Source organism: Bidens hawaiensis, unplaced genomic scaffold (genome assembly GCF_021521415.1).
Source record: "Bidens hawaiensis isolate Kalapana, Puna unplaced genomic scaffold, B.hawaiensis_p1.1 tig00012639_1, whole genome shotgun sequence".
In the NCBI taxonomy this organism is placed as follows: domain Eukaryota; kingdom Viridiplantae; phylum Streptophyta; class Magnoliopsida; order Asterales; family Asteraceae; genus Bidens; species Bidens hawaiensis.
Window position 1 is genome coordinate 455,522 of NW_027492043.1, and position 13,612 is coordinate 469,133.

Here is a 13,612-nt window from a genome sequence, read left to right on the forward strand (position 1 = left end):
AGATACTGCCCCAATTTGAACCCGAGTACAGTGAGAAGGCAGAACCAAGTACAAGCATCAACCTCCAACACAGCTAAGGGACGCGCGTTTGTATTAGGACCGGGTGAAGCGCGTCATGATCCGAATGTGGTGACAGGTACATTCTTAGTTTCGGGTCAGTATGCTTCAGTTTTGTTTGATACGGGTGCCGATAGAAGTTTCGTATCTGTTAATTTCTTACCTTTAGAAAATATGCCGGTTAGTGAACTAACAAAACCATATACTATAGAACTCGCTAACGGTAAGTCTATACTTGTTAACCGAATAGTCCGAGACTGTTCCCTTATCCTAAACGACCACCCATTCCTTATTGATTTACTTCCAGTGGAATTGGGAAGTTTCGATGTTATAGTCGGTATGGACTGGCTATCTAAGTATAAAGCTGAAATTGTCTGTAAGGATAAGACCGTTAGAATACCTCTTCCGAATGATGAGGCTATAATTGTTCAAGGTGAGAAATCTGGTACGGTACTGCCTCTCATATCTCAACTTAAGGCATTGAGATATTTACGCCAAGGTTGTACTTTATACTTAGCGAGCGTAACAGTTAAGAAACCCGAGGAAAAACGAATGGAAGACATCCCAGTGGTACACGAGTATTCAGACGTAGTCCCCGATGAGTTGCCTGGTTTACCACCGACCCGACAAGTTGAATTTCGTATTGACTTGATACCGGGAGCAGCACCCATTGCTAAGGCACCTTATCGACTTGCACCTTCTGAAATGCAAGAACTGTCCAACCAGTTACAAGAGTTACTGGACAGGGGTTTTATTCGCCCTAGTTACTCACCGTGGGGAGCACCAGTGTTGTTTGTAAAGAAGAAAGATGGGAGTTTTCGAATGTGTATTGATTATCGGGAATTGAATAAAGTGACTATAAAGAATAGATACCCCTTACCTCGAATTGATGACTTGTTTGATCAGCTCCAAGGTGCGAAGTATTTTTCAAAAATTGATCTTAGATCTGGTTATCATCAAGTGAGAATTCAGGAAGAAGACGTACCAAAAACAGCCTTCCGAACTCGGTATGGTCACTATGAATTTTTGGTTATGCCGTTTGGGTTGACAAATGCACCTGCAGTGTTTATGGACCTCATGAACCGAGTTTGCAAACCTTACCTTGACAAGTTTGTGATAGTGTTTATCGATGATATTTTGATATATTCGAGAAGTAAGGAGGAACACGAACAACATTTGCGGGAAATCTTAAAATTATTGAGGCAAGAGAAGTTATACGCAAAGTTGTCCAAATGTGAGTTTTGGCTACAAGAAGTGCAGTTTTTGGGACACATTGTGAACCATCAAGGGATCCAAGTAGACCCAAGTAAAATTGAGGCCATTAAGAATTGGCAAGTACCTAAGTCACCAAGAGAAATTCGTCAATTCTTAGGACTAGCCGGGTATTATAGAAGATTTATTGAAAACTTTTCAAGTATTGCACAACCTCTAACCCTCCTAACCCAAAAAGATCGAGTATATGAATGGGGAGAAGAACAAGAAATGGCCTTCCAAACGTTAAAACAGAAGTTATGTGAGGCTCCAATATTAAGCCTTCCAGATGGAACTGATGAATTGGTGGTATATTGTGACGCATCTCGTAAAGGTTTAGGATGCGTACTGATGCAAAGAAAGAAAGTAATAGCATATGCTTCCCGACAATTAAAAGTACATGAAAAAAATTATACGACCCATGATTTGGAATTGGGAGCAGTTATCTTTGCATTGAAAATTTGGAGACATTACTTGTATGGCACTAAATGTACCATCTATACTGATCACAAAAGCTTACAACACATATTCGATCAGAAAGAGCTAAACATGAGACAAAGGAGATGGGTAGAACTGTTAAATGATTATGATTGTGAGATTAAATACCATCCGGGTAAGGCTAACGTAGTAGCTGATGCTTTAAGCCGAAAAGACAGAATCAGACCATTAAGGGTACGAGCACTCGGAATGATTGTTCAAAGTAGTCTAACCGAACAAGTTCGCGTTGCACAAGATGAGGCCTTGAAGGCAGACCAGTTAGAAAAAGAAGAACTACATGGAAATGAAAGGAATTTTGAGAAGAAAATTGATGAAGTATATTATTACAAAAACCGGATCTGGATTCCAACACTTCATAAACTCCGAAAGCTGATACTTGATGAAGCACACAAATCCAAATATTCTATTCATCCAGGTGCTGATAAGATGTATAAGGATGTCAAAGAATTTTACTGGTGGCCTGGTATGAAAAAGGATATAGCCGTGTATGTAAGTAAATGTGCAACATGTGCAAGGGTAAAGGCGGAATATCAAAAACCTTCGGGAATGTTACAACAACCCGAAATCCCACAATGGAAATGGGAACAAATTACCATGGACTTTGTGACACACCTTCCTAAAACCTCTAGAGGACACAACGCAATTTGGGTAATTGTGGACCGATTAACCAAATCCGCACACTTTATTCCCATCCGTAACAACTACACCACCGAAAAACTTGCTCAAATATACATCGATGAAATAGTATCTCGACACGGAGTACCTCTTTCGATCATTTCCGATCGAGACAGTCACTTTACTTCACGTTTCTGGCAAGTAGTACAAGAAGCCTTGGGAACCCGAATCGAATTAAGTACAGCTTACCATCCCCAAACCGATGGTCAATCCGAACGAACCATCCAAACCTTAGAAGATTTACTTCGTGCTTGTGTACTAGACTTTAAAGGGAATTGGGATCAACATCTCCCGCTCATTGAATTCTCTTACAATAACAGTTATCACAGTAGTATACAAGCAGCACCTTATGAAGCTCTATACGGGCGAAAATGTAGATCACCACTATGTTGGACAGAAGTGGGTGATACTCAAATTTCAAGATCCGATTTAATTCAGGAAACCACTGATACGATTCACCAAGTTAAACAAAAATTGAAAGCTGCCCGTGACCGACAAAAGAGTTATGCCGATATTCGCAGAAAACCGTTATCTTTTGAAGTAGGTGATAAGGTATTTTTAAAAGTATCGCCATGGAAGGGTGTTATAAGATTTGGAAAGACTGGTAAACTAGCCCCGAGATACATCGGACCTTTTGAGATTGTCGCAAAAATTGGTCCCGTAGCTTACCGATTAAAACTACCCTTAGAACTGAGCACTATTCACGACGTGTTTCATGTATCTAATCTGAAAAAGTGTTTGACTGATGAAACGACAATAGTACCACTGGAAGATGTTCAGATCAACGAAAAGCTTAACTTCGTAGAGGAACCGGTAAAAATTGTAGACGGGAAAACCAAACAGTTACGACACAACAAAATTTCATTGGTAAAAGTTCGATGGAATTCAAAACAAGGACCCGAATATACTTGGGAACGAAAGGACGAATTCCGAAAGAAATACCCACACCTGTTCCCTAGAAAACCGATGACACATTAAATTTCGGGGACGAAATTTCTTAACGGGGGGAGAATGTGACATTCATGACAAAACGTGGTACACTATATTCTTTACGTAACAAGTAAACGATAAATCGGTTAATTCGTAGTGCTTAAACGAGTAACCGACTGATACTAACTATGACCCGTATACATACTGAGGGGTCATATACGAGTCTTATATATGTTATAGAGGCTAACATATTGATATTTAGGCCTCGGTACGTTTAAAACTCTTTAAACGAAAAAGGTTTCGTTTATCGATACGCTATAAGCTTAAACGCAATCGTTAATATCAAAACAAGCATTGTAGCATCCGTTAAGCCGAAAAAGATTTATAAAACACTTATATGACATGTTCTAAGCCATCCGTGAAAATATTTTGGAATTTTACAACGAGTCAGTACGTTTTTCTTATTTTACAAAAATAAGCTGAAAAACACTCGTTTTTACGCTATTTCTTACACCCGAATTAATTTTCTTGCGAAAAACCGAACCCGAACTAAACTTGAAGTTGGCTTTTCATGTTTGGGCTTGTATGTATAATTTAATGGGCCAAAACAGCCCATTAAGGGCCCATTGAAAGTTCCGATCGGCCAGCATATACATCACACACCTTTTAATACAAAGCTTACATCCTAAGTTTGTTTCATTCATTATAACATATAAATTTTGAAGTCCAGCAGCTCTAAACCTCTGTGCTCTCAACTTCCTTTCAAACCCTAAGGTGAGATCAAATTTTATAAAGTTTTAACAAAGTTTGATGTATATGATTAACATATAAACATGTTTTAATTAGTTTTAAACATGTTTAACCATCCAAAAACCCTAAAAATCAAGTAAAATTATGTTTTGATGTTAAACATGTTTACAAACCTGGAACATATACTTTTTTGGTCAAAAACGCGGATTAGAACATGAATACAACGTTTTTACGGTTAGAAAGTTCGGTTTGAACCCAAAACCGAAACCCTAATTATCAAGGCTGTTACATGGATGATTTATGCTTGGTTTGATGTTATATGATATGTAGATATACTGAGTTTGCAACCCGAGACCCGGAAAGTCGTTTAAGCTAGCAAAATTCATCGAAAACCGACAAGGTAAACCCGTAATACTCGTTTAGGTGCTGTTTAGTATTAGGTTGTGACGTGCTTGTTGTTACCTTGTGAAAATTTTCAGGGACATTAGGGATCATATAAATGAGTCCCTGTTCAAATTTGGTAATTTTTCGATAAACGGAGAATATTTGGTGAATTTATTCCCGTTTATGAGCGTTTATTTGGGAAAAATAGCTAAACATATTGAAAAATTATGAAACTTGGTTTTGAAGTTTAATATGTGATGTTAAGATCACTAGTAAAGTTTGGGAATCATTGGAAATGTCTAAGTATGGTTTGTGCAGCCATGGTTTAACCGAGTTTTAACAGCCGAAAAACGCACAAAAAGGCATTTTGTCAAAAGAGTTAGGTTCTGGAAATTTTGCAGGGGCTATGTAATCACATTGAGGCCATTGGTAAAAATTATGGGATTTTTCGGAGGTCGTTTGATATAAACGGGCCATTTATTACATGATTATAACCTATTAAATGAATTTCTATAAATAAATAAATAATCATAAAATTTCTGAAAATATTTTTATTAAATTCTCCATGTCTTAATGTATTTTTACAAAAATTTACATAATTTATATATAATTACATATTTAGTTATGATTTATCAAAGATTTAAATTATAATTGTTTTAACGAAACCGGCAGTTTTGTGTTTAACGGACTGACTGGTATGTCAAAATATCGAAAGTAGTCAAATATCATATTTTTGAATGATATTGATAAAAACGAACTTTTTACGAAAACTCCGGACAATTCGGGTGAATTGTGCGCGTTTTGTATAATCAAAACCGTGTAAAAACGGAAACGAACCCTGCAATCAAACCAGACACCGAAACTTTAAAATTCTTTCATAAATCAAATCATTTTATCAATCAATATATTTACTTAAGTTTTATGTGATCTTACCTAATCCCGAAACGTATAAACGATCAACTGAGCTAGGCTCGGAAAACGGTGAAACTGAGCCAAATCCAGTTTTAAACATTTCATAGCATACAACGTCACAATCTAAGACTATGGTCATGTTCTGGGCCTAACAGCTATACCCAGATTAGCTATACAGCCCGACTTAACTTGAACACTGTACTAGTATTAACGATACGATACCGTTTATAGGAATCAGGCTATAAACGAGACATCTGACCTATTGACACGTAATTTCTGTGCGAACTACAATAAGGTGAGTTTCACGACCCCCACTTTCTAAACTGTTTTACGAACTTTTGGGGTGAAAAACATGTTTACATATACTGATATACTTGAAAACGTGTGATGATGTGGATTATCTAAGTACTAACACTTGACAAGTCCCCACAAACACAAGTGATTAACTTCGTGCCGGTGGCGTGTGGATAGTACTATCGGTTTGACAAACCCAACTGTGACAGAGCCGGTGGGGTAAGCCGGAACATATGTAAAAACCAGTTGCACATTGTCATTATATATTTACATACTGCTATGTGGTGTTAGACATAGTACATACATGGGGCAAAATTGGCTGTTAAATGCCAACAGGAGTGCATGGGCAGGAGAGGCCATGCAGTATAGCTCGTTTCGGTTTCACTTGTGGCTTAGTATAATGCATCATACACAGACATATATACATTCACACTGTAAACTTTACGAACTCGTGAACTGATTTCATTGATACTCGTGAAACTTGAAACTCACCAACTAGACGTAGTTGACCCGTTTTAACATGCTTTTCAGGTAAAGCAAAAGTGGAATGATTTGGTTACATGCTTGGTGTTAGGAAGAAAGTTGAATAGCTGTGAATAGACGCTGATATAATACTGTATAAGAAGCTCGTAAACCGGTTATGTGTTTTTCTCATCTAGTTTGTAAACTTAGTACCAACCCATGTATTATGATGTAAATTAGTTTATGAATTTCTTTATAAACAATGTTGTTGATACCAGTATTATCTGTTACATCCCCGTATTACGCTTCCGCAACTACCTAGTCGGGGTGTGACAATTTTCCTCAATTTTTTTTGTCTTTTTATCTTTGATTAAACTTACTCACCGCATAAGCCTTTTACTTACACAGCGCATAAGTTTTCTAGCGCACAAGTCTCAAATTTTCATACTTATTCGCCGCATAACATTCGCGGCGCATAAGTTCTTTGTTAATGTAAAACTATACGCCATATAACATATACGGCGCATAAGTTCTATTTGTGTGTTTTTCTTTCGTTTTACTGTGTTTTCCTAATGGAAGCCACGAGCAGTTCTTTCGTTCAAATATGACCATTGATTCCTTGAATCCTCTTTCATTCGTCTGATCATTCTGGTATTATCCTTTTTTCCAAATTCTTCGACGGTAACGGTTTTGGAGCCTGGAAAAGAGCAATGACGATTGCTCTTTCAGCTAAGAACAAGCTAGGCTTCATCAACAACACGGTAACTATACCAGCTAATCAACCACATCTTCCTTATTGGTAACGTTGCAATGATATGGTGATATATGGATCCTTAACACTCTCAATCATGATATTCGTGATAGTGTTTTGTATGTTGAGACTACTCAGATTCTTTGGAATGAGCTTAACTCTCGATATGGTCAGGCAAATGATGCTAAGATTTATCAATTCCAAAAGAACCTTTTCCAACTCACTCAAAGTAGTAGTGATATTGCTACTTATTTTGCTAAAATGAAGTTGAACTAGGACGAGAACACAATCAATACCATTCCTTCTTGCACTTGTGGGGTTGCTCAAGCTTTTGCTAAAAGAGATGAGGATCAATGGCTTATTTAGTTCCTTGTTGGTCTGAGTTCTAGTTATGACATGATTAGAAGCAAAATTCTCCCTTCCCTCCATCATTCGTGCTTATGGGATTCTCATGCAAGATGAGAAGCAAAACGAAATTCACACCACCACTGATTTCACTGCATCCTCTGCATCTATGAATGTAAGTAGTGGAGGACCTTTTAGTGGAGATAAAGGGGAGAACATGAGGACTTTGGTGTGAACCCATTGCAAAAGAAATGGGCATTCAGTGAAAAAATGCTACAAAGTTGATTGGTTTCCCAAAAGACTTCAAGTTCAATAAAGGAAAGAAGTTTGCAAATCTTGCTGAGTAACAAGGAAAGAGTGATCAAAATCAATATGATCAGCAAGGCATCCTCAGCAACAATATCATGACAGATGGTTTTATTGCAGAAGAACAAAGTTCAACCAGGTTATTCAACTACTTATGCTGCTAACAGTGCTACAACCATCAATCAAGATTCTTTCCGTGGTATAATGTCTTGCAATTCTTCAAAATATTGTTCCAAATGGATCCTTGACACCGGTGCTAATGATCATATGTGCCATAATCAAAATTTGTTTTCTAGTGTTTCTGTCCTCAAAAATCGAATCTTCATCACTCTTCCTAATGGCCATCTGTTACTGTTCATCAGTAGGGGATTGTTCCGTTAACTGATACAGTTTCTTTGTCAAAAGTTCTTTTAGTACCATATTTTAGAAATAATCTTCTTTCTGTATCAAGATTATGTTTTGATAATGATGGTATTGTTCTTTTCTCTAAAAACGCTTATGTCCTGCAGGTCCCTTCTCTGAAGAGCCCTTAGGTTCTTGGTGATATGTTGAATGGTCTTTATCTTCTTGAGGCAACTAAGCATTTTTCTGATACTTCTTTTGTTTCAAATAAAGTTTGTAACTCTGTTGTAAATAGTGAAATTTGGCACAACCATCTCGGTCATTTACCAATTTACAAACTGAAGCAATTACCTTTCATTTTAATGTTTGTTTGAACTCTATCGAGCACTATGATATTTGTCATAAGCCACAACGACATAAACTGACATTTCCTACTAGTACCACTTCAACTAGTAAAATTTTTGAGTTAATTCATATTGATGTTTGGGAGCCTTATCACACAACTACTTACAATGGGTTTAGATATTTTTTTTAACCATCTTGGATGATTATAGCAGAAACACATGGACACATTTGCTTTCCACTAAAAGCAATGCCTTTCCAATACTTCAGTCTTTCATTGAAATGCTTAGCAACCAATTTGGCACCAATGTGAAGTGTATTAGATCTAATAATGCCTTTGAACTGGGTACTAGATTAATCCAACGTGCTTATTTGTTGCGTAAAGGAATTTTTCATCAGACCACTTGTGTGGCTGTCCCTCAACAGAATGGTATTGTTGAAAGAAAGCATAAACATTTGCTTGAAATCTCGAGAGCTCTTATGTTTCAATCTAAACTTCCTATTTAGTTTTGGGGTGATTGTTTTTTAACTTCAACATATTTGATCAACCGCTTTCGCACTAAAATTCATAACAATAAAACCCCTTATGAGGTTTTAACAAGAAAAGTTCCTTCTTATAACCACATGAAATATTTTCGTTGTCTTGCTTATGCTTCTACCTTGACTCATGGAAGAGACCTTCAAACCAAGGGATGTGCCTTGTGTTTTCCTAGGATATCCTCTTGGTAAAAAGGCTTACAAATTATATGATATTGACACAAACAAGGTTATCATATCAAGAGATGTTTTTTTCTTTGAAGCTTTATTTCCTTCGATAATTAAATCTAAGAAAGGTTCATTTTTGCATCTATTGACCTCATCAATCAATTTTTTGAATCTTCAGCTTCTACTCCTGATACTGATCCTATTCCTACTTATTCATCTGCCATTGTTCCTAATCCTTCTTATTGTGATTCTCTTCCTAATGATCAATCTGTTCGAAGATCTTCCAGAACTTATATTTCGCCCTCATACTTAAATGGCTATGTTTGTAATCACTTTGATTCTTCTCACCATTGTTTCCACACTATCATTAATACATGCTCTCCTTCTCATCTTTTTCCATCCAGTTAGTCTCTCACCAACGCAATCTCTGATTTATATGAGCCTACTTCGTATAAGGAAGCTTCCAACATCCCTGAATGGCAAGACGCTATGAAAGCTGAGTTTCAGGCTCTTGAAAATACTAATACTTTGGCTGTTGTTGATCTTCCTCCTAGAAAGAAAGCTATTAAAAGTAAATGGGTGTTTAAGGTTAAACACAAAGCAGGTGGGAGGGTTGAGCGTTGTAATCAAGTTGGTGGTAAGAGGTGATACTCAAAAGTAGGGAATTGATTATACTGAAACTTTTTCTCCTATTATCAACATGAACACCATTCAAAGTCTTGTAGCTGTGGCTACAAAACGAAGTTGGCCACTTTTCCAACTTGATGTTAACAATGCTTTTCTTCATGGAGATTTAGATGATGATATCTATATGCTACCACCACCTGGTATGCATGTAACATTCGTTACTTTTCAAACCCAAAAACCTGACCCATGTTGAATTTTCGGTTTTGTTTATAAATATAAATACACATACATACACACACACACACACACCCCTCAAGTTTCATTTCATGTATTTTATGTGACTATCATCATTTTCATTTGTATACGTATTCGTGTTCGTTAAACTGAATCGTTTCGCCGTTTCATTGTATTCATGTTTAAACGTTCATCATTAATAGAATATTCACGAGGATTTACGTTTATCGTTCATTCGTTTCTTTTTCATTTTGTTCTATAAACGAAAATCCGGGACTTAAAGTTTTTGTTTAACGGTTTAACGATTTGCAATCTATTCGGTCTAATACGATAAATATCCAAGTTTTATAAATTCTTTTCATTTAAAACATTTCAAAAGTTCAAGGTCTATAATGTAATTATAATTTAATTTATATTCTTATAACATCTTAAAAGTTGAGGGTCGATTATGTAAATTACTTAAATTATAATATTAAAAATAAGGGATTATTACATATATCCCCTCCATAACTTAGCATATTACATATTTCCCCAATCTTAAACATCTAATTACATATATCCCCTTCTAGTGTACAATTACCATATTATCCTCTTTAATTTACAATACCCACCCTCTTCAATTTACAAACCTGAAAAAAAAAACACAACAGCTCTTCAACTCAATAGTCCTTCCATATTCCATATTCAGATTAGTGAACAAACACAGCTTCCATCTTCGGAGAACGAACACAGCAGTCGTGGTTCCTCCGACGTTCGCGGGTTCCTCCGACCTTCGTGCTTCATCCGACGTTCGCGGCTTCCTCCGGCATTTGCGATTCCTCCGGCGTTCGCGCTTCGTCCGGCAGCGTGCGGCGATTCCTCCGGCGGCGTCTGGCGCTCTTCCAACTTTCGACGACCTCAACTAACTGGTAACAATTTCTGTTTGTAACTTTGTATGAATATGTTTGTAAGATAATTTTACAATATAAAGAGAACATGGTGGCTTTTGTTTGTATGCATATTATTGTGGTACGGATAATTTTATAATATAAAGAGAACATGATGGCTTTTGTTTGTATGCATATGTCAGTGACATAATTTTTGGTAACAATTTTTGTTTGTATATATAAAGAGAACATAAAACCTAATTTATATATGTATAATTTGGATATTTATGTTTGTATGCATATGCTTGTAAAATAATTTCTTTAGCACAGGAGATAAAGAATATACATGGTTTATAATATGTATAATTTGGATATTAAGTAATGAATTGTGTTTTAGATACTTTTATTATGTATCAATAAATTGTGTTTTAGATACTTTTATTATGCGTGAAATCTTAATATTTATTTGTTTTTGTTTATTCACATTAGGTTATTATGGAAGATGATAACATGGATTTTATTGGAAGCCACTCATTTACACCATGGGAGAATATAGATTAATCACCAACAATCGAGAATGCTAGCGTCCAAGTATCTTCCAAGTACAAAATAAAACTAAAATATGGAGCCTACTTTCGGTTAGGTAAGAACACGTCTAAAAACGCTATTGTTTCGGCTCTCAAAAATGCATTTACATTGACACATGCATATACAACTTTGATGATATGATTGAAGAGGTTGCCACTCATTATCCTTCTGACAGAGAGCTGATTTTCTCACTTTATTACATTGACAAAGATGACAGTGTTCAATCATATATTAAGGTTGATTCTCATGATAACTTTCAACTGATGCTTGGTATGTATGAGGTGGAAAAAGAGTTAACCATTTATGTGACGACAGATAATAATGTTGACATGTCTTCAATGCAACAAAGGTAATTGTTTATTTCATAAATTATTAATTTATTGTACAAATAGTTTTTATGAGAGTTATACATCTTTTGTAGGGGTGAGGATGGAGAACACGGTGAAGAATGTGATGAAGAACATGGTGAGGAAGAATCCGAGTATTCATTAAGTGATGATAGTTATCATAGCTATTATGGTACGGATACTGAAGTTGATAGCACGGATACTGAAGTTGAGCTAGAGGATTCACAACCGAAAACTTACAAAAAGAAAAGTCGAACCATTACGGTTAACTCAACATTTGAAAATGTGAATGCGTTTAGAATAGCGTTGGCCCATTATGCAATCACGAATGGATTTGCCTACTACATTGAGAAAAGTGAACCGAAACGAGTCACGACAAGGTGTTTTGACCTAAAGTGCAAATGGAGGACACATGCTTCTCTCGTGCAAGACGGTATTACATTTGAGTTAAGTGTTGACCAAATCTGTGCATTTTTATAAATCTTATACCTTTTTATATTGGTAATAAAATGTTTATTTTTAACCAAAATAATGTAGGTTAAGAAATTGGTAGATACGCATTCTTGCATTCGAAGTAACAAAGCTGCAGCTACGATGGCAACTCAAGGATGGTTACAAGTGTTATTATAGATAAGCTAAAATCCGATGGGGATGTCTCACCTACAGAACTCCAGAATTGGATTTTGAAAAATTACAATGTTGATGTAGCGTACATGAAAGTCTATCGAGGGAAAGAACAAGCTCACACTAATATGTACGGGAAGTGGGATGACTCGTTCTTGAAGATGAACGATTATAAAGAGGAACTACTAAAGCGAAACCCAGGAAGTGTTGTTGAGGTTGATTATGAGATAAAAGTTACTAAAAGGCTATTTTTATCTTTTTTTATTTCACTATTAGCTTGCTCGAAGGGGTTTCTTGATGGTTGTCGACCGTACATTTCTCTAGATGCATGCCATCTAAAAGGGAGGTTAAATGGGGTACTAGTCAGTGCCACAGGTGTTGATGGTAACAATTCTATCTTTCCTGTGGCTTATCGCGTGCTAGAATCACAAAATAAAAATTCATGGATATGGTTTCTTGAGTTACTTAAGAAAGCAATCGGTACGCCTAATGGAATAGTTATCTCATCCGATATGCAAAAAGGTCTAGACATTGCAATTCCACAAGTATATCCTACTGTTGAACATAGAGAATGCGTTAGGCACCTATATAGTAATTTCAAGAGGCATTTTCGTGGTGAATTTTTTACTAGAAACTTATGGCATGCTGCAAGGACCTATCGTTTAACCGAGTTTGAACGATTATTAAATGAAATAGGTGAAGCAAATAATGACGCACTTACTTATCTTAATGAGAATCACAATAGGATTTGGAGTTGTGGCAAGTTTGTGACAACGTCAAAGTGTGATTACATTACCAATAATATTTCGGAGGCATTTAATTCTTGGATAGGTGAAGTGCGTGTTCAGCCGGTACTTAACCTACTTGATTCCATTAGGGAGATGAATATGGTAAGACTGGATAAGAAAAGGAGGATTCTTACAAAATGGAAGGGTTCCTTAGTACCTAAAACTAAGAGTTATCTCAACAAAATCTCCAAGGTTAGTGTTATGTTTTAAATATATATATTTTTTGAATGTTTTGAATGAACTTTTTTTTAATATAATTTGAATTTTGTATGTATAATTTAGGCGAGTATGAAATTTGTATAAGTGGTGAAAATTAGGAGGTTTCATTTGATGAAAGAACATGTACTTGTCGGCGTTAGCAAGTTAAAGGCATTCCGTGTGTACATGCGGCGGCTTTTATCCTTCTCACAAGGGATGCAAACTGGGAGATATATGTTGATTCACATTTTACTATTGAGAAGTGTAAATTAGCTTATGCTTTAGAAGTTGCTCCAATGCCTACAAAGGATCAATGGGTTCATATAGACTCCGAGG

The 13,612-nt window shown here is 36.2% G+C and overlaps 1 protein-coding gene across 1 annotated transcript; it reads left to right on the top strand.

Moving 5' to 3' along the window:
- Positions 1 to 12,274: 12,274 nt before the first annotated feature.
- Positions 12,275 to 13,381, top strand: LOC143541705 (uncharacterized). Its single transcript, XM_077034455.1, has 2 exons — positions 12,275 to 13,270; positions 13,361 to 13,381. Exons 1-2 carry the CDS (start codon positions 12,275 to 12,277, stop codon positions 13,379 to 13,381), a joined length of 1,017 nt encoding a protein of 338 aa, XP_076890570.1.
- The last annotated feature ends 231 nt before the right edge of the window (positions 13,382 to 13,612 follow it).

Bases quoted from the DNA above. Each gene is read 5' to 3' on its own strand.
- LOC143541705 (XM_077034455.1), top strand. From the start codon at position 12,275: ATGGTTACAAGTGTTATTATAGATAAGCTAAAATCCGATGGGGATGTC. The intron at 13,271-13,360 runs GTTAGTGTTATG...TGTATAATTTAG, and splicing joins ATCTCAACAAAATCTCCAAG to GCGAGTATGAAATTTGTATA.